Below are 20048 nucleotides of genomic sequence, written 5' to 3'. Positions count from 1 at the left end.
GGGGTGCCATGTATTGCTATAAGCCCAGCTGGAAAGCATCATATTAGACAGTGTATCTTTCAAGATGCAATATTGAGGCCTGAAAACTGAAAATCTATGCTTCAGCACAACGATGAAACATCGTTCGACTGAACATTAATGAATATTCTCTGACGCCCAGCAGCGTGGCCACCAGCACTTGCAGCTGCGCAGCCTAAATTGTTGTTTGATCATCATTCATATGTTGCAGTGAGGGATTAAACCGCCTTCCACTGTCAGCTCAACAGCCAACAGATTGTCGTAACATTCAACATGACATCATCAGTCATAAACATTAGTTTATAGACGGTTGACTGGGACTAAAGCAAAGGCAGTATTTAATGTGTCATAAAAACAGCAGTGTCTTTCATTAAAAAGGCTATTGAGATGAACCAAACCAGTCGATAGTGATGCTCGACGATAAAATGATTTCACCTCGTTACTAACATAAACCCACCACAAATAACAATATTTTCAGCTCTAGAGACTGACGATGGAAATCCATTGTTCCCCAGAAAGATTGGCTACTCGAAAGAGAGAAACAAGGAATGTACTGCTTGTAAAATCATTGTGCTCGGCTGAAACAAAATATGTCAAACTTGTGTCAGATCGTTAGTTAAAACTCTGCTTCACTCTGTTTTCTATTTTGAGATACTTGTATAGAATAGGTATTATTTATTTTAATTATTCTAATAATATTATATTATTATTTGTGGCATTGTTGCGAGGTACTTAAAACAGCCAATACTGTGTTATTCTTGTAAAAATGGGATTTTCCATTAAGATTAAAACACACTGAAAATGAGTGCCGGGATGTATAGTCGCCCACAGCCAAAACAGCGTTAAAAAGCCAGGCAGTTAGTTTCAGCAAAGGATTTTCCCGTTTTAACCGCGGTTGCTTCCTTACTTCAATGCCGGAGTTTGAGCCATCAAACGGACTGTTGGAAACACTGAACACCAAAGACTGATTTTGCCAGCGTTGCAGGCGGATGCAAATATTATTCCCACATACGTCGAGAGTAGCTCGACGCCAGCAGGCGGTTGCGGCGTTTTCAAATATTATCTTCTACCTGCTCGTTACCGTAGTTTCATTACGCTCTTTTGCCTTCACAGCCTCTGTTGTCTTCACCAACCAAAATTAATGGTCACCTTCTGGTCATTTGTTAGCCCTGTTAAATCGGTTTAGCGGCTTTTGAGTTGTCGCAGACGGACTGCAGCAGACAGAGACCATGAAAATATTTTTGCTTCAGATCATTATGACCTCAAAGCAATCATTTGGCGAACGCTGGTCGGCTGTACTGTTCATATGATTCACGTAACACCGGGTCTACAATGATACATGGTTTGAATAGATGCATCATTTGGGAACACAGTTCACTACCTAATAAAATACCACTCACCAGCTTTTCTGGAAAATAGTAAATGCTTGTGCTTTAAAGCGTTGAAACAGCGCGGCACGCAATACTCTGACATTTGTCAGCAGGCTCAACAATGAACTACGGCAAAGTTGGTTCAGTTAATTTTCTCCCGAAATTATCACCACGAAATTAATGAACAGGCGACATGTCTGCTTTAATTCTCAGTACCAGCAACAGTGCCTTAAAACAGTAGAGCCACAGCCTAAACAAGTTCACATCAGCTACTGGTCGATACCTGTACGATAGAAACGCTATCAAAATGTTGAACATTAAAACATACTAAACATGTTGACCAAATATTTATTAGTTCAACAGCGTTCTCAGTCAATAGAAACTGTTTTATTCATCATTTTTTCGAACGTTAAAAGTTGTGCCAGAAATTTCAGTCAGTCAACAGCCCAGTTATTTTCGTCACACGGTTTTCTAGATTTTTTTGCCATATAAAAACACGGAAATGTGAGCAGTTTTCACCGGTAATTTTACAGATGAAGTTACCAAACAAATCAGACGCCCCTGCTAGGAAACATATTAAAACCGTACCAGCCATACCGTAAATTTCATTTAATTGGCTGTCGCTATTTCAGAATATCTGTTTAAATAATCGAAATACGCCACTCCGAGTATTTGCATCATATTTGGCAAGATTTTTTGACGTCTGCTTTTTACCCGTATTATGCCGCCGCTGAATACAGCCTGAATACCCCGTATTTATGGAATCGAATGGCTCTAGAAAGAAAAATCAGCAGTACCAGCATCGATGTATTTAGCAGCCAAAGAGGGCGGTTGACGTTAACATACGAAGTAGCGGCGTCGGGCGACTTACCTAATATGAAATAATCATTCAATTTCTTGCAGGAGGATTTTTATTATCATTTAGTTACTAAGTATAAAGCCATTATGTTAATAGTTATTGCCGAGTTGTTTTTATATCGGATTACTATTATACCCCCAAAATTACACTCAGGCGTGTCAATTTTGAAATTATATACTAACTACATAAAATATCGGTAATAAATATATAACATAATGAAGCATACTCTGTTTTAGCAATTATTTAAATATTAACAAAACTCTCCCGCAAGAAATTGTATGATTATTTCATATTAAGTTGTTTGCCTGACGCTACTGGCCCTTCTTCGGCTATGTTCCGGCAAATTCAGTCGCTATCTTTTGGCCATGTCTACATCAGTGTTTCTAATGAGTATAGCTGATTTTCTTTCCTAGAACGTTTAAAGGAGTTCATCTGATTCCACCAAAAATATATACAGGGTGGTTCGAACTGTATTCCGGAAACTGAAGTGTTATATTCTGCAGATAAAAATAGGTCAAAAAATCTTATAAATATATGTCCTAAAATGCTTACTGGAGTAGAAGTATCATTTTATTTCGATTTATTTAAAACCAGATACTTGGAAATAACGTCAATATTTTGATGCAAATTGGTGTCTGGAAGTTTTTGACATGAGTAAATGATTTTAATGTCAATATGACTCCTATTTATAGGGGGCGTCACCTACATGTGTTTGAACTGTTTTGAAGAGTAATAACTTCGCGTCCGTACCTGTATAAAACTACTGAGTGAGAAAATATACATTTCCGTGTTTTTTTACGTAAAAAATGTCTCTTGGTAAAAATCCCTAGGAGCAACCATTATTGACAAAAATAAACATGTCGGGTAGATAGTTATTTGACTGAAATGATAAATTTCACAACTTTTTAGCTTTTTAAATTAATTATAAATTTTTGTTCGAAAAAATGATGATAAAACAGTTTCTATTGAACTTTTGGCACAACATTTGAAATTTATGATTTCAGACTAATAACTATTTAGTCAACATGTTTAATTTATGACAATGATGACATTTTACGTTAAAAATAGATTGTTTCTATCATTTTTAGATATCGACTGTTAATGCTCCAGTAGACTGAATAGTATGAGACTTGTTTAAAACAATGGCTCTATACTACTGTTTTTAGAACACCTGATTTATCTGAAATTGCTTGATTAAAAGCAGATTTATTAATCATAACTTATATATTCGATAAATTTAATTTCGTAGATCTTAATTCGATAATTTGGGAAAATTAACTGAACCAAGCTTGCGTAGAAGTATGCCATGGTTAAATTTATTTAAGGCCATGCTACAGTCAGTTATTAAAATGTCAAATTATTTGCGATTATTTATTGCCACTGCTGTTTCTGCAGCGAACCCAAAGAGATTATTTTTTAAGCTTTGTTCCATGCATTTTACCTATTTTTCCCAGAAAACTTGTTAGGTTAGTATTTTTTATTGTTAATCTAAGGTTAGTATAGACTAAATGTTTCAACTGTGTTCCCAAATGATGCATCTAATATGTATATATCATTAAAGTTGATATTTACGTGAATCATATAGTTTTTACTTTAATTTTTAGCCGACCATACCAACAAATTCACTCAAAATGAGTTATTTGGGTCATAAATGATCTAAATACAAAATATTTTCATGGTCTCTGTCTGTGTCTCTGTCTGTCCGTCTGTAACACGATAACTCAAAAGCCGCTAAACCGATTTTAACCAAATTTGGCACAAAAATACTGTGGCACCCGAGAATCTGGCCATTAGTTTTTGGTTGGGGTGGGGGATTGGTAAGGGGGTATGGGAGGGTGTTAAAAATTTAAAAAAATCGTAACTCCAAAACTACAGTAGCTAGCGAAACGCGGTTTTCAATTTAAGATTAGGAATAATATTTAGAAAACGCCTTGCGTGACCATTTTCTTTATGTGTGTCGAATACTCGTCAGCGAGTAACGGCTGTATGTATGTATGTAGGAATAATATTTGCATCAAAATTTGCAATAACATCAAAATCAGTCAAAGTCGGAGTCTTTGAGATATTCCGTGTTTCCGTAGTCCGTTTTTGGTGTGGAGAACTCCAAACTCCCATCGGACGCGACCCCAGGTGGCGGATAAGGGAAATAACCGCGGACCAAAATTGGGAAAAATTCCTTTACTTTGAAACTAAAAGAACTGCCTACCAACTTTTTATTAACATATTTTAGTATGGGCGGCTATACGTGCCTCCCGGCGCCAATTTTTTCAGTGTGTTTTAATCTTAATGGAAAATCCCATTTTTTCTAGAATAAACACAATTATTGGCTGGTTTAAATTATACACAGCTAATTAATACACAAATAATAATATAATAATTAATTAAATTAATTAAAATAAATAATACCTAATTCATATACAAAATTTGGCTTTAATGCTCAAATAAGAAAATTACACAAATTAAACAGAGTTTTTAGCTACACCCACCGGCACGAAAAACGGACACCTTTAAAATTTTGATCTATTTTAAAGTTTAATATATTTTGTTTCAATTGGCCGATTTTGATGATTTTACAAGCAATTTGTAACTAGATTATTTGACTTTTTAGTATCTCTTTCGAAATTGTAGTATCTCTTTCTAAATTGATAATGAAAGTTTCCATCTGTCAATTATACGAGGGAAAACAAAATGTTGTTATTTTGGTGAAAGTTTGGAACACCCTGTGGAATATGTTAAGATAGCAGGGAATTTAAAAATCATTTTATCATCGAGCTACATCCTTTCTCGATAGTTTGGTTTTTAGTTCATCTCAATAGCTTTATTTTTGTCGGAGATATTCGCTCTTGAAGAAGACACTAACATTTTTTTGTAATTTTTACATTAAAACCTTGCCTTTGCTTTTAGTCCCAGTCAACAGATCTATAAAATAATGTTTATGATTTGTGTAATGTCACTGTTATTGAAAAATCATATTTTTATTGTCTGTTGGCTGTTAGGCAGTTACTATAGCAGTGATGATTTTAAGTCCATAAGTTGTATCCGATATAACTGCTATAGCTGCTAATTGAAGATGATAGATATCAAAATTATGTGGTTAACAGATTTAGGTGTGCACGAAGCACGAAGTAAAGCGCAGTTGCTTCCTCGAGACAAGTTCACATGCTAGACGTCCAGGAATATTCGTATGAGAACTTCGAATCGAGACGATCGACTTATTGTTTGTTTATTGCTAAGAAGCCGCCGTTTTCCAGTTTTTCAAATTTATAATAAATTGCATCTTGATATTCCCATATGTTTAAGAAGAAAGATCTTGCCTGTCCTCACGTATGGTGCCGAAACACTTACTTTGACAAAAAAAGACGCAAAAACGCAGAATGCAACGGAAAATGGAAAGGTCCATGTTGGGAGTTACACTCAGAGATAAAATACCCAATCATGCAATACGAAATCGAACAGGAGTAAGAGATGCAGTGATATCTGTCTTACATCTTAAGTGGAATTGGGCAAGACATGTGGCTAGCATGACAGATGGACAGTGGACAAAGAGACTTGTGGAGTGGAGACCGAGACACGAAGCCTATAGAAGTAGAGGACGACCTCTAGTCGATGGACAGATGATATTAAGAATGTGGCTGGAAACTGGATTCACGTGGCACAAAATAGAAAGAAATGGCTAGAGTTAAAGGGAGGCTTTTGTTCAGCGTGGACGGTATAAGCTGAATGATGATGATGAATGAATTGCACCTAAGGGAACGTTCATCTAAAGTGAACAGACTGTAAGAAAAAAGATTAAACAGAAGCGTCTTATGTCAAGAAGGCCTGCTACGGGATCACAACTGCAAGGTCTGTTGGCCAAGACCAAAAGCAAAGGGATGGTTTTAATATAAAAATTACGAAAAATAAAAAAGTGTCACTTCAAAGCGATTATCTCCATCAAACAGGGCCGTATCTGGGGGGGTGTTTTGGGGTTCAACCCCCCCCCCGGAAATTATGGCCGAAAATTTTAAAAGTAATGATCATTGAGTAAGTAAGAACGAAACAAAAAGAAAGATGGATGAATATCTATGACTAAAGAATACAAGGACATGTAACGCCCTTATACGGGCTGCAGCAGATTTTGTGACCTTAGACGCCAACTTTTTAAACATAACGAATGAATCATCAGCTGGTCATCAGCGACAATTTTAGCGATTTTTTAATAGTTGTGTGTAGTGAACTTTGTATAAACTTTATTACAATGGTAATTTGTTCAGCTGTCAAGTGTAAAAGGCGCAATGATAAGAAAGAGCCAGAAGTTACGTTTATAGGGAAATAAATAGTCCCCTACACCTTTTTGGCGTTTTTTTATTGAATTCGATAATTATTTTTCTGATGTATATGTACTTCATATGTACTATGCGTCGATACTAGTTATGTACCTTTTTGTTAACATTTTTAATACGTTTTTTTCGTAATTAGTTAGTATGATACCACCCGATACACCATAGGCGTAGTAAAACATATAATATCAAAATATAAATATAAAAAAAAAAAAAAAAAAAAAAAAAAAAAAATATGTGCCACGACACTGTTTGGAAGAATGGTCACAGTTTGGTTTCGGGTGCTATTTGTCCTTGTATTCTTTAATCATTGATGAATATACATTATACATCCTAATCTCACATTTCCACTTTGAAAGCAAATGTCATTTTCAATTTTCGACTTTCAACATTCAAGTGTTTAAAACAGCAAAAGTTTGATAAGGACAAGATTTTGAATGTTGTGTGTTTTGCTGGTCATTAACGTGATTAACGTTTGTTATTGTTCTGCTATTAGACAAAGAATTTTTGGACTATGACACTTTAGCGGCAGAACCAGACTTGTGGCCGCAAAAATGGAAGCAGCTACCTGCAGTCGACCGACCTAAAAACGCCATCGAAACGATAATCGGAGTGTAACCAGTGTATATTTCCAAATATATACATTTTATTAATGATCCTAGCAACTCTACCAGCGTCAACAACTACACCAGAAAGGTCTTTTTCAACCCTAATGCCGCAATCGCACATGCGGTATTCAGCGATCTCCGATCGGGGCTTCGCCGATTTCCTATGTGTGTGGATGAAGAAGTCGGAGTTCGGCGACTCGATCGGCGGCGAGAACGGAAACGCTCATCTCTATGTTGTTGCTATCAGAGCCCGCATGTGTGGATGGAAAGGCGAAATCCGATCACGAGCGTTCGGTAGTTGACGAGCGCTAGGAGATTGCTAAATGCCGCATGTGCGGTTGCGGCATAAGACGATTGAAGGACTTCCTACGTAACTCTACAGGTCAGGAGCGATTGACAGGACTTCCTCTATTAAGCGTACATAGAGAAATAAATACCGATATCGAAGAGGTAGTCAATCGTTTTTGCAGGAAAAAGACCAGTTTATCCTTTAAGATTAATCATTTTTACCTGTTACTTTTTTAAAATTTTATTTTCAATTAAGATTTGAGTGTAAAGCGCTTTTTATTATCTTTTTTCTAGCGGCTTTGTGCCCCCCTTCCAAGCCAACCCGAAATGTTGGTCTGGAATGCAGCCCTCCAATCAAAATAAAGCTATTGAAATGAACCAAAATATACACTACCGAGAAAGAATGTACCTAGATGATAAAATTATTTTTAAATCCCTTGCTGTCTTAACATATTCCACAGGGTGTTTCAAACTTTCAGCAAAATATTAAGATTTTGTTTTCCTTGCGGAATTGGATATAAAATAGTGGTACTTGCCTTAATAGATAATAATATTGTTTGCTTTGATTTCAATATTTTGAACTTATTGTATACTTAGCTAGATAAAAAATAATGTAACAAATATGTAGATATTTTAGTGCATAAATATCTAAAGGTGATGGGATTGACGGAAAAAGCTGATTTTGGCAGAAGACACTTAATGTCAGTGCCACACGCTGGCAAAAGTGGGGTTCTTTGTATTAGGCTTTGAATAAGAAGACTAAGGAAGGAGCATAATGCTATCCATGTATTCATGCATGGTGGGCGGAAAAGGCACCATAAAAGCTCTCTAGGGTGGGGATCCTTGACAGTTCTGTTTGACGATTCATTTGACACATTGAATTTGATTTGAAATTTTGTGGATTTGTCAGTCTTTACTGAGGCTTATTTTATGTTATTTATTATTTATTCTACTACTGATAGTTGTATAAAGGTAGTAAATCTAGATGGGAATTGTGGCAGCACTTAAATTAACAGTGACACTATCGCGATTTATCGAAAAGACTCTAAAATAGTTGGTTGTGTAGCGTGCAGTAGATCTCGGCAAAAATCAGGTGAAATAATGGAACAACTTTTTTCGCTAGTAAGTGACTATATAATATACATACGTGTAGTAAAACCGATCATTTATGAAATTCATTTAAATTAAACTAAATTATATATTTTCTTGCATTTTAAGCTTTTATTTATTACTTGTCAAGATTAGATGTCAAAGATTTAGATTATTTAGATACGTTAATTTGACTTACCTGCTTCATTAGCTTATCGGATGTTTGTGGTAATAAATACTATTATAACTTATCTATTTTATTAGAATTATATATTTTTATACGTCTACCCTACATCATAGTTTTATATTTTTTAAATAAAATTAGAACGTACTGATAAATGATTTAAGTCAGCCATATTTGAGGCCTATCGCGGTGTACCCTTGGTGTACCTAAGATTTTGATATATGCTCCTTCCTTAGTCTTCTTATTCAAAGGTATTAGGCATTAGCTTTGTTAGAAGGTTCGTTCCAACCGGACCGAGAACCGATGCTAGGACGGTAATTTCTAGTCACTTATTGTTTGAAAAGTTCGTTTGTCAAGATCAATAAAATGAATTGATTGATAGAAAATTACCGTTCTAGAACGATTCTTTCATCCGGTTGAAACAAAAATAGAGTTTTTGATATTACCAAATGCGCAGGTGAAAAAATCCACCTATTTCTCTCTGGTCATGCGTATTACAATTCTATGACGGTTCGGAATCTGTAATTCAAATTCGGTTCGTCAATGCGGCGATTCGGCAGAATGCCGGTTTTTGGGCGTCAAAGATACGTCAAAACCATCAAAAACGAACAGATTGGAAGAATTTCCAAACGAACCATAGAATCGCATCGACGAACCGAATCAGCGAATAGTGACTATGGGGCCCTAATTCCTTGTATTTTTAAATAGTTAATGTTGATATACCCATACTATTTCACAACTATATCCATGGAATAATCTACAGTATATAAAAATGCTAATGTATCTGTGTGCCGTCTCTACTGAAGTAACCACTTGCTCCTAGAGAATTTTTTTTTTACTAAAAGATAATTGGCTCTTCTAAAAGCTGTCGTCGCCGGATTTGTGTTTTAATTAGACAAAAAATAAAAGTATTTTTTTTTGTATATTTAAATAAAAAAAGTTTTATCAAGTATAACTAACCCTCATCTATAAACAAATGCATTATTAATTGGATTTACATATATGTTATGTAGGGAAACATATAAAAACTTACGAGCGACTTCATTTACTACGTTCTACGTTATAATTCATTTATACCTGGTTCTATATATGGAATACAATCAAACGGAAATATCGAACACCCACAAGCTTTATCACAGATTAGGTTTACTATATGTATACAGATAGAAATCTTGTCCCTAATCCTGTGTACGCAAAATTCGTTGTTTTTATGACCGATTGTGCAAACGAGTCAATATTTTCATGTAGCGCCCACAAATAACTCCGTAAAATAACAATAAACAGCGAATAGAGAGATATCGCTAAATCGAATAGCGTGCATGGCCGTTAATAAGGCCAGGTATTGCTACAGTGAGGTAGAAACCCTTCATATAGCATATTTATATTGTCGGAAAGAATTCTGCTCGCGTCCGCTATTTAAACTTAACCTAACTCTTGAATTTAAAACACGGGATTTAATAAGGTGACGAGATTATCTTCTAAATCGTGTGTTTGTAAGAACGATATTGTTTTTTAATATGAAAGAAAAACATTTTATAAAGAAAGCATTTTTCTCAAAATGTCAATAATAAAAAAGTTTTTCTTCTTGTAAAGAGAATCCGGGGACATACTGTATAGTGATGTAGAATTTGAAAGCTTATTTCTACATCCATATTTTTAGAAAATCCAAGCTTTTTTTTCAGTCTGCAACCATGTTAAAGCACATTTATTGATTTGATAACAGAGATTTTGGAAAACTATCACAAAAATAAACTTGTCAAACAAAAACACAAGAAGACAAAATTTAACTTTAGGCTAAAATGCATTTTCGCGAAATATTGATGAAGTAACACAGATCAATGAGTCAAATTACCGTGTTAAATATAATCTGACTATTTCAAAGTAGATATTGAAGCTATGTATTAACTTTTACTAAAATGTGATTAAAGATTATGAAATTTCCCTACCAGAGAAAAACTCTCTTATAGAAAATTAACTAAAAATATGATCGAAAAAAGCCTTATGGATGGCTTAGTAATACTGTCATGTCATTTTATATTAAAATTATATAAGGAATATGAAATTTCATCGATGGTCATTTCCAAGCCAACTTGACGCCGTTTTTTTATTATTTTATACTATTAATTTATTATTTTATTATTAATCGAACAAAAGCTACTCAAAAAATGTAAGAAGCTATCCGGTAAATCTAGAAAAATTGTAACCAACTAATTTCAGCTGGAATGTTTAGGTAAGGTTATCCTATTTAACCCCTAAAAGCCCCCTTCTGTCCCAGTGGGGAAAGTTTGAAAAAAACGACCGCCATGTTGAATTTGAGATATCTCCGTTTGGATATTTCTTTTTTCAAAAAGACACGTTTTTTGTAAAGAATAAACTTTTTTTATACCTTGGAACATCTTTTCTCTAAAGTGAACAGCAACTCGATAGAGCTATTTACGTTACTGAGTTTATATATTTTAGTTTTATATATTTTGCACTTTTAACATACATTTTAAACCAAACATTAGCTATATTGTTTACTTGGAAGAGGAGAATAAGAATAAGGCTACTGACAACTTCTTAAAAGATTTTTTAATTAATTGTATGTGTGTAGTAATTTCTGGTTTAAGTTCACTAATTTTAGTGTGGGAATATGGGATTGTGCGCGTTCTCATTCTGCGGCGCTGCAAAAGCAGTCACTAGTATGGCTAAAAAACAGTTAATGGTTGGACAAATCTTTAATAAAATGGCAGAGAAAATCACAAAGGCAGAAACAGACGAAAAAGCCATAGAATATTAGCCAAGAATTTACTATAATCCACAGACCTGATGAGGCAAAGAAAAGACTGCCAGTGCCAGAGCTGTAGTGGGTCTACTAACTATGAATTTGTCAATCTGAAGAAGAAACGCCAGAATACATTTTATAATAGTGTGACAGCCAGGTAAATATACAGTTCTTTGTACTAGGCAATGGTAATCTATTGCTATATGATGGGTTCCGTCTCCAAATTGTTAAACTTTTTGAAAAGGGTAGAAATGGAAAGTGTAACCTAGAGATTAGAAGAGGACCTCTTCTTCTTAGGCTAAGAACATAGTGGCGCGACGAGGATAGCGGCGAGCAAGCTGCTCGACATCGCGTCCAAGACAAACCTGTGAAGACAACTACGTGCGAACATAGTAAAACGATCTGCTCGAGCGGTTAGATCGAGTGGCGAGATCGATTCAAATAATTTTGTTTTCGTTGCTCTGTCGCGCTCGCTGTAGAAAATGTAGATTCTCAAAAATTAATAAATTTAGTATTTGTAAGAGATTTTATGGGATCAGAAATAATATGATAGTAATGATCATAAGTGATGATAGTAATCACCATAACCGGTACATTTCAGATAAGTTATGAGATAAAGTGGCAACAAATTTTCGTAAAGGTAATGAAACTTGCCATACTTTCTCGGGTTTTTGAAAACTTCATCTAACCAAATGATTGCGACATTACTGCCTAGCATTTAAGCCACTGTTAAAATTTTAAATTATCAATAAGCAAATGAAAATAATAAATTTGCACAAGTATCTCGCTATTCCCCGCCGCTCTACTATGTTTTAGCTCCTCGAGGCTTGCTCGACGCGGTATCGCGCTGCTTGCTCGCCGCTATTCTCGTCGCTCCACTATGTTCTTAGCCTTAGGTCGCCGTCTCCCTTCGGAGGTTGGCGATCCAAAAGGCTATGATAGTGCGTGAAACCGCAAATCTAAAAATTTCAATCGATGTTCTTCCGAACCAACGACGCAGATCCTTAAGTCAGGAGTTTTGCCTTCTTCCCACTGACCTCCTGCCCTCAATTTTGCCTTCAGTGACCAGTCTGAGCACCTCGTATCGTTCACCCCTCATAATGTGACCGACGTACTGTAACTTCCTTTCCTTCATTGTTGATAGGAGCTCTTTATTTTTGCCCACCCTGAGCACATCCTCATTTGTCAATCTATCCATCCAGGATATAGGCGGCATACAAATACATCTCAAAAGCGTTAATACGGTTTTCCAATGTCAGACTGAGTGTCCAGAAGCATACATATGCACAGTTCGAGGCTTAGATCTCGGCTGGAGAAGAAGGTTTTCATGGAAACAAAAGTACGTCTGGCCTGTCCGATTTTCACGAAAATTTCAGTTTTGGGGTCGCAAGCGTCGTTAACTTGGGCTCCTGGATATTTTATGGACAATACTTGTTCAAAATTGAAGAGAACCATACTAGAAGAGGACCACAATAGATCTGAAGAGGTCGAAGTGAAACAGACTATATCCACATGAAAAATCTCATTTAATCACTAATTTTATCTATATTTATTAACATTACACCGTTAATAAAAATAGCTAATATAATTTGGCCAAAAAAGATTCTTATAATAGATGTAATGACTTCTCTTAAATAAATATTCTTTTATAAATCACACTACTGTCTACTGGGCTTTATCTTTGTCTCTATGTCAAGGGCTTTATTTTATGTCTTTATTATAGCTACACACGTATCCGTTTCTTCTAAACAAGCAAAGCGTAAACAATGTAATAAAACAAACTTTACTGCCATAATAACGATGATGTTTCAGAATATCAACAGTGATCAATCAGGTCCGACCTTGGATGTTCATAATTAACTAACTCATTAACTCCTGCGTTAATATCTGAGCTTAATGAAGTTGTTTCAATTAAAAGCGGCGATGGCAGAAGAAATTTTAATTAAATTTAAGAATGAAAAAGGAAGAAATTTTGTTTTTTGCTTGCATAGCATCTCGATGAAGCAAAATTGCATTTTTTTGTCACATTTTTCTGCTATTTTCTAAATTTGAATTAGAACGCTCTGATCACAAGTAATAAATGATATAGATTTATTTTTAATAGTATTATGTCAAAAAGAAAGGAACAGGATTTGCTACTAAGTTCTTTAAGACGTATTAACTCTAAAGCTTCATTCGAAATCTCGAAATTAGTGGTCTCAATTAGTGGAAAAGTTCCTCTAATACCAATGTATCAGTCAAAATTAGTGGTAGTAATTTTTCAATTAGTAGAAAATGGTTAACACTCTTTTTTCTTCAAAATTTAAGGTAATTGTGCTTACAATTGAAAAGTAAATTGTTTTATAAGCCAATTATTAGGCTTTTTTCTATGGATACAACTGAAGACTTGAAGTAAATAATATTCCAAATGCCAAAATCAATATTTTGAGAAAAACAACATTTTTTATTATACAGGGTGAGTTTCCTACGATGTTCTCTATGGGTATCTCGGAAACTACTGGAGATAGAGAATCGATTAAATGGGGAAAGAATTCCATTTTTGTGGGGTCATAAATATGCGCCTTTCAGATTTTTGAAAAAGTTCATGGCTTACTAGGTATTTTGAAAAAAACAAATTTTGGCTATTTTAAAAATTGTCTCTAATTCCATTATAATCTATTTTAGACAAGAATGAGTTTTTGTTCTCCAATTTTTTCTAATGTCTGTCATTTTTGATATATGACACAAACATATATTTTTTTTTAAAATGGAAACCATAGTTGGCTATGACTTCATAAAAAACGCCATTTTTAAGCTTTTTAGCGATATAAGCTGTTTTTTTTATAAATTACTGAGTTATAGCCAATTCTTATTTTTCTTGGCTAATTTCACTCAGTTGGCATGGTATTGTTAATTTTTATGATTTATAACGTATAAAAAGAGAGAATATATTACTAAAAGGTTCTTTACAATTTACATTACACAAACTAAGATTTAAAATATAATATCACTAAGTACATACACTTTAAAAGTTATTTTAGAAAATGTTTAAAAAATCCGCCATTGTTTTGAGAACATAAATGCATCTTTTTAAAACTGAATTACTACAGATCGACCGGTCGAGTTAATTAAACTTCTCCCGTACCGCCTCTTGTTAAAACCTCTTGTAAACCTTTTTGTTAACCATACCGCATAAAAAAATTAAAATGGATAGGTCAGGTGATCGAGAATGCAATTGGCCCTCTTCCTATCCCGAGTTTGCATAATTATGGTATAAATAATTGTTAACATTTTTTTATTGCGGGGGTGGGGTGTCATAATGAAAGTCATGTTGGAACCACTCTATTGATGCGCGAGTCTCTAAATTTTACTTTTCTAACATGTCTTTGAAAACAGTTCTTTAAAAAACGTAAGTAACGTTCACCGGTCAACGTATCTTCCAAAATGTATGGCCAAGAAAAGTTGAACCAATAATCCTCCACGCTTTTCTTCAATTGAAAAATTCATATTTACAATTTTTGTTTATTTTAATTTACAAAGTTTGGAAGTGACAGTTTCACATTTCACGACGAATGATCTTGTTTCCATGGCTTACTTTCGAAAAAAACATATTATAGCTTATATCACTGAAAAGCTTAAAAAGTGGCGCTTTTTATGAAGTCATGGCGAACTATGGTTTCCATTTAAAAAAATGTTTGTGTCATATGTCAAAAAAGGCAGGTTTTAGAAAAAATCGGGAAACACAAACTCATTAGGGATGTGATTATCTACAACGTTTATCTGAAAACTTTTTGTCTAAAATAGATTTTTAAAATAGCCAAAATATGTTTTTTTCGAAAATATATATATCTAATAAGCCATGAACTTTTTTCGAAAATCTGAGAGGCGCATATTTACGATCCCACAAAACTGAAATTCTGTCCCCATTTAACCGACTCTCTATCTCCAGTAGTTTCCGAGATACCCATAGAGTACCCTACATCGTAGGAAACTCACCCTGTATAATCAATGTATAAGAACGGGCGATATCAGTGATTGAGATTTTTTTCAATACAATTTAATAGACACTAAGGCACTTAGCGCTTTATACAGGGTGTCCCAGGTTGAGCGTGCATTAGAAGTTTCTAGAGAACTATAATATCTAGATCGGAGATTTTTGCAAATCATTGTTTTACAATGAGATCTATCGATTAAAAATTATTTTCAATATGGCGGCACTTCCGGAAATACAGGAAGTTGACAGCAACTTTCTTATTTTAAATGGGTATCCCCATTTTTTATTACATACCTAAATTCTCTGTAAAATTTTATGAATTTTGATATTAGATACTCTACTCGTATATCTAACATTAACCGTTTATGAGAAAAAATATTTAAAATTTTTGGACGGGGCAAAAAACTGCCTGCTAAAAAAGGTTGTATAACCTAAACGTCAAATTTAGTGATTATTATTTACCATAGTCACTGGCTATCTATTTCAAAAATTAAATTGTTCAAATGTCTTAAAAAATTATCATAAATATTTTTTTTTCAAATGGAAACCAACTTTTTTTATTTCACTAGTGAAAAGGTTTGTTACTTTTTTACTTTACATGTTCATATACCTAAAATAAATTATTTATAAGTTACTAGCGTGTACCAGCGACTTCGTTCGCGTCGAATTAATCATTTGTAATGGCGATGATAAAGCAAAGTAAGAATTTCTATTAACATACAAACTGGATAAAATTTTCTCACATTTATGTCAGCATGAGAAAAAACAATATGGCGATATTATTATATAACTTGGTAATATTTGAGGGGTAGTTTCATCTCGTTGATATTTGACTTTCGAAAAATCCGTTTGCCAAAAATAATCTTTTTACGTCAAGCAGTTTAAGCAGAATCATGGTTAAGAAATTACCAAACCAAACTTTTTGGAACAACTTTAAAAAACTTCAAAATATGTAAAAAAACCAAATAAATTATGCTTGTCCAAACGTTTTCCCGAAAGACTAACCGTTTTTTAAATAACAAATATTGTAATATTTGAGGGGCGTTTTCACCCTCTTGGAATTTGAGATTCGAGAAAACCCTCCTTATCGAACCTCTACACCCCACAGTCAATCCGTTTACCAAAAATCAGCTTTAAACGTCAAGCAGTTTAAGCAGAACCGTGATTATTTAATGGTCATATTTTATGAAATACCCTGTATAAATTTATAAAAAAATCTTAAAATATGTAAAACAACAAAATAAAATATACGTGTTTAAGAGTTTTTCCGAAAAAATCACCGGTTTTTAAATAAAAAAATATTTTAATATTTGAAGGATAGTTTCACTCCCTTAGAATTCGAGTTTCGTAAAATTCCTTCTTATAGAACCTCTACACCCTAAAGTCAATCTGTTTTCCACAAACCAGCTTTCTACGTCAAGCGCTTTAAGCAGGATCGTGATTAATCAATGACCAGATTTTTCGAAACACCCTGTATACATTTTTAAAAAATCTTAAAATATGTAAAAAAACAAAACAAAATATACGTGTTTAAGCGTTTTTTCGGAAACTTGACCGTTCTTTAAATAAAAAATATTGGAATATTTGAGGGGTGGTTTCACCCTCTTGGAACTGGAATTTCGAAAAATCCCTTCTTATCGAACCTCTACACCCTAGAATCAACCTGTATGCCAAAATTGAGCTTCTTACGTTGAGTGGTTTGAGCAGGATCGTGATTAATCAGTATGTCAGTCACTTAAGGATTTTATATATTAGTATAGATATAGATTTAAGAGTTAGTTTTAAAACGTATTAATTTGATATACATCCTATTTACAAACTGAAGTAACCAAAAAGCTTCTACTTTGAAAGGTATTTTATGGCTACAGCAAAATGTTTAAATCGTTTTGCACCTGCTTATTTTATGACTTATTATACGTCTCCGCGCTGCAGGTAGAACTAATAGCGTTAGATAAAATGAGACTTCAAAACTCGAAAGACTGTTTTGGTCTATAAAATAGGTAGTGCTAACTGGTCTAAAAATAGATCATTTATAGTTAAGAGTAAGATTTAAAGTTGTTAGGTACTTTGAATATTTTCATAGTTTAAGTAGTTTTCAACGACTTCTGAAAATATCGACAATCTTTCCATATATACATGATGTCTCATTTATAAATCCACATTACAGAGAGATTATTATTAAACCAGAAGAGACAGTAAAGATGATTAAATTTGAAAAGAGTTATGATTTGCTGAACGTCATTTTTTGAAATCTAAAATGTCATTATCATCATTTTGTCATTCTTTAAGCTTGAAAATGTTTACAGCAGACCTTGCAGTCGAACATTGTTCTTTTAGTGCGAAGTGTACAAGCAGCCGTATAAAAACTCATCGCAACTTTATTAGAATATTTTGAACGGGAAACCGGTAACAATGACGGTAGTATGCCGCTAGTAGCGTATAGCAATATAATAGTATAATATCCTTAATTCAAAACACTTGATATACACTAAAAATTAGATGAAGATAAAATAAGATAATTTAAAAAAGGAGACTTAAATTTTATTTATGATTATTCACAGCTTATAATCAAACTGTGTCGAAAAATAAACATACAGTGTAATGAATAATTTTATTGCAATCCATTACTGGTTCATAGGTCATTAAAATTAAGAACAAGCAATTACCAACACAATTTAAATGGTATGATCTACTTTATTGCAGGAATATCAATAAATAATGTTAAACAAACTGATTTTCTATTTATAGGTGCTTAAAGAATGAACGAATGTAGAATGCAATAGCAGTTTTACAAAGGCATGTACAGGGTGGACCATTTTGGTTGTTTCTATAGGGTATCTAGAAAACAGTAATAAATATTCAAATTTTGATACTGCAGTCTCGGGTTCTTTTTTTGAAAAAATCACAATGCCGCAAACGGATCGTGGCTATCTTGATCGGTTTCGAAGCTACAGGGGGATTCTCAAATTTTGTACTTTTTGAAGATGTTCAATAGTTTGTTTATTTCGCCCAACTACGCAAAAATGAATTATACATTATAAAGGAATATTCCTGTGTAGAATGCAGTGGCGTAGTCAGACATTTTTCGCAAAAAATATTTTTTTATTTTAACTATCGAACATCTTCAAAAAGTACAAAATTTGAGTATCCCCCTGTAGCTTCGAAACCGATCAAGATAGCCACGATCCGTTTGCACCATTGTGACTTTTTCAAAAAAAGAATCCGAGACTGCAGTATCAAAATTTGAATATTTAATGGCTTATCAAATTAAAAGTTAAAATCATTATCTGTCTATTATACAAGGAAAAACAAAATATTGACTTATAGGCGAAAATTTGAAATACCATGTGGAACGGTTTAATGAGGGAAGGGTCTTAAAAACCATTATATCATCAAGATCCATCTTTCCGTGATCTTGGTTGTTTTTTGACTCATCTCTATAGCTTTATTTTTATTGGAGATATTCGCTTTTGAAGAAGACATTAATGATTTACAAAAATTGTAAGCATTAAAAGCATCCTTTGTCTCATCAGCACACCTACGAAATAGTAGTTATTGTTTTTGTAATGTCACTGTCACTGAAGAGTTGCAGATAAAAATAAGTATAAAAGTTCGTATAAATGTATGTCCTAAAATGTTTAGTTTCGGAGATACAGGGTGTAGAAGTTTAATTTTTATTACGATTTTTTCCAAATAATTTCTAAAGTCAATATTTGGATGAAAATTGGTGTATGGGAGTTTTTTAACGTGAGAAATTTGATTTTTATGTCAATATGACCCCTACTTGTAGAGGGCACCACCTACATATTTTTAACTGGTTTCAAGAGTAATAACTTTTCATCCGTACCTGTATAAAGCTACTGAGTCAAAAAATATACATTTACGACATTTTTTACATAACATTTTACATAAAAAATGTCTCTTGGTAAAAATCGCTACGAGTAATGGTTCTAGAGATATTTGGAATCGAAATTATCAATACCTGTCATCATTGACATAAATTAAACATGTTGACTAAATAGTTATTAGACTGAAATCATAAATTTGAAATGTTTTATGTGAAAAGTTCAGACAGAAACTTTTATCACCATTTTTTCGAGAAAAAATTTATAAATGATTTAAAAAATCAAAATTTCACAAATTTATTACCTCAGTCAAATAATTACCTACTCAACGTGTTTATTTTATGTTAATAATGACATGCCATTGACTTGAGAATGGTTGCTCGTAGAGTAGCGATTTTTGCCAAGATACATTTTTTACGTAATATTCTAGATATTCTAGATTATTTTTAAATATATAACACATCTTCAAAGAATAGAGTATATACTTGTCGATATTGTTCGCTTATATATTTAAAAAATAGGAAATTATTTAAATATTTTTAAAAGAGAACCGTCAACAAATAACTACCTACATTAGTGCGACACCTCATAAAGTACTCACCGACATTTCTATAGCAACTCCCATTATAAGCGTGCATCTGCTGTTGACAGGTACATCTGTCATCTTGACAGCCGGAATGGGGCACGGCGGCGTAGCACTGAACACTGGCCGTGCAGGTACTGTCCAAACC

General features: G+C 33.7%; 1 protein-coding gene across 1 annotated transcript in view; it reads right to left on the bottom strand.

Moving 5' to 3' along the window:
* Positions 1 to 20042, bottom strand: part of LOC115887380 — a 27193-nt gene extending 7151 nt beyond the window's left edge. The window contains exon 1 of the mRNA XM_030906794.1: positions 19919 to 20042. Within this exon, the coding sequence (XP_030762654.1) occupies positions 19919 to 19955 (37 nt within the window). The 5' untranslated portion in view covers positions 19956 to 20042. The remainder of the gene's footprint in view (positions 1 to 19918) is intronic.
* Positions 20043 to 20048: the final 6 nt, after the last annotated feature.

Source organism: Sitophilus oryzae, unplaced genomic scaffold (assembly GCF_002938485.1).
Source record: "Sitophilus oryzae breed Bouriz unplaced genomic scaffold, Soryzae_2.0 scaffold_565_pilon_pilon, whole genome shotgun sequence".
In the NCBI taxonomy this organism is placed as follows: Eukaryota; Metazoa; Arthropoda; class Insecta; order Coleoptera; family Curculionidae; genus Sitophilus; species Sitophilus oryzae.
This window is presented reverse-complemented; position numbering and strand designations above follow the sequence as displayed.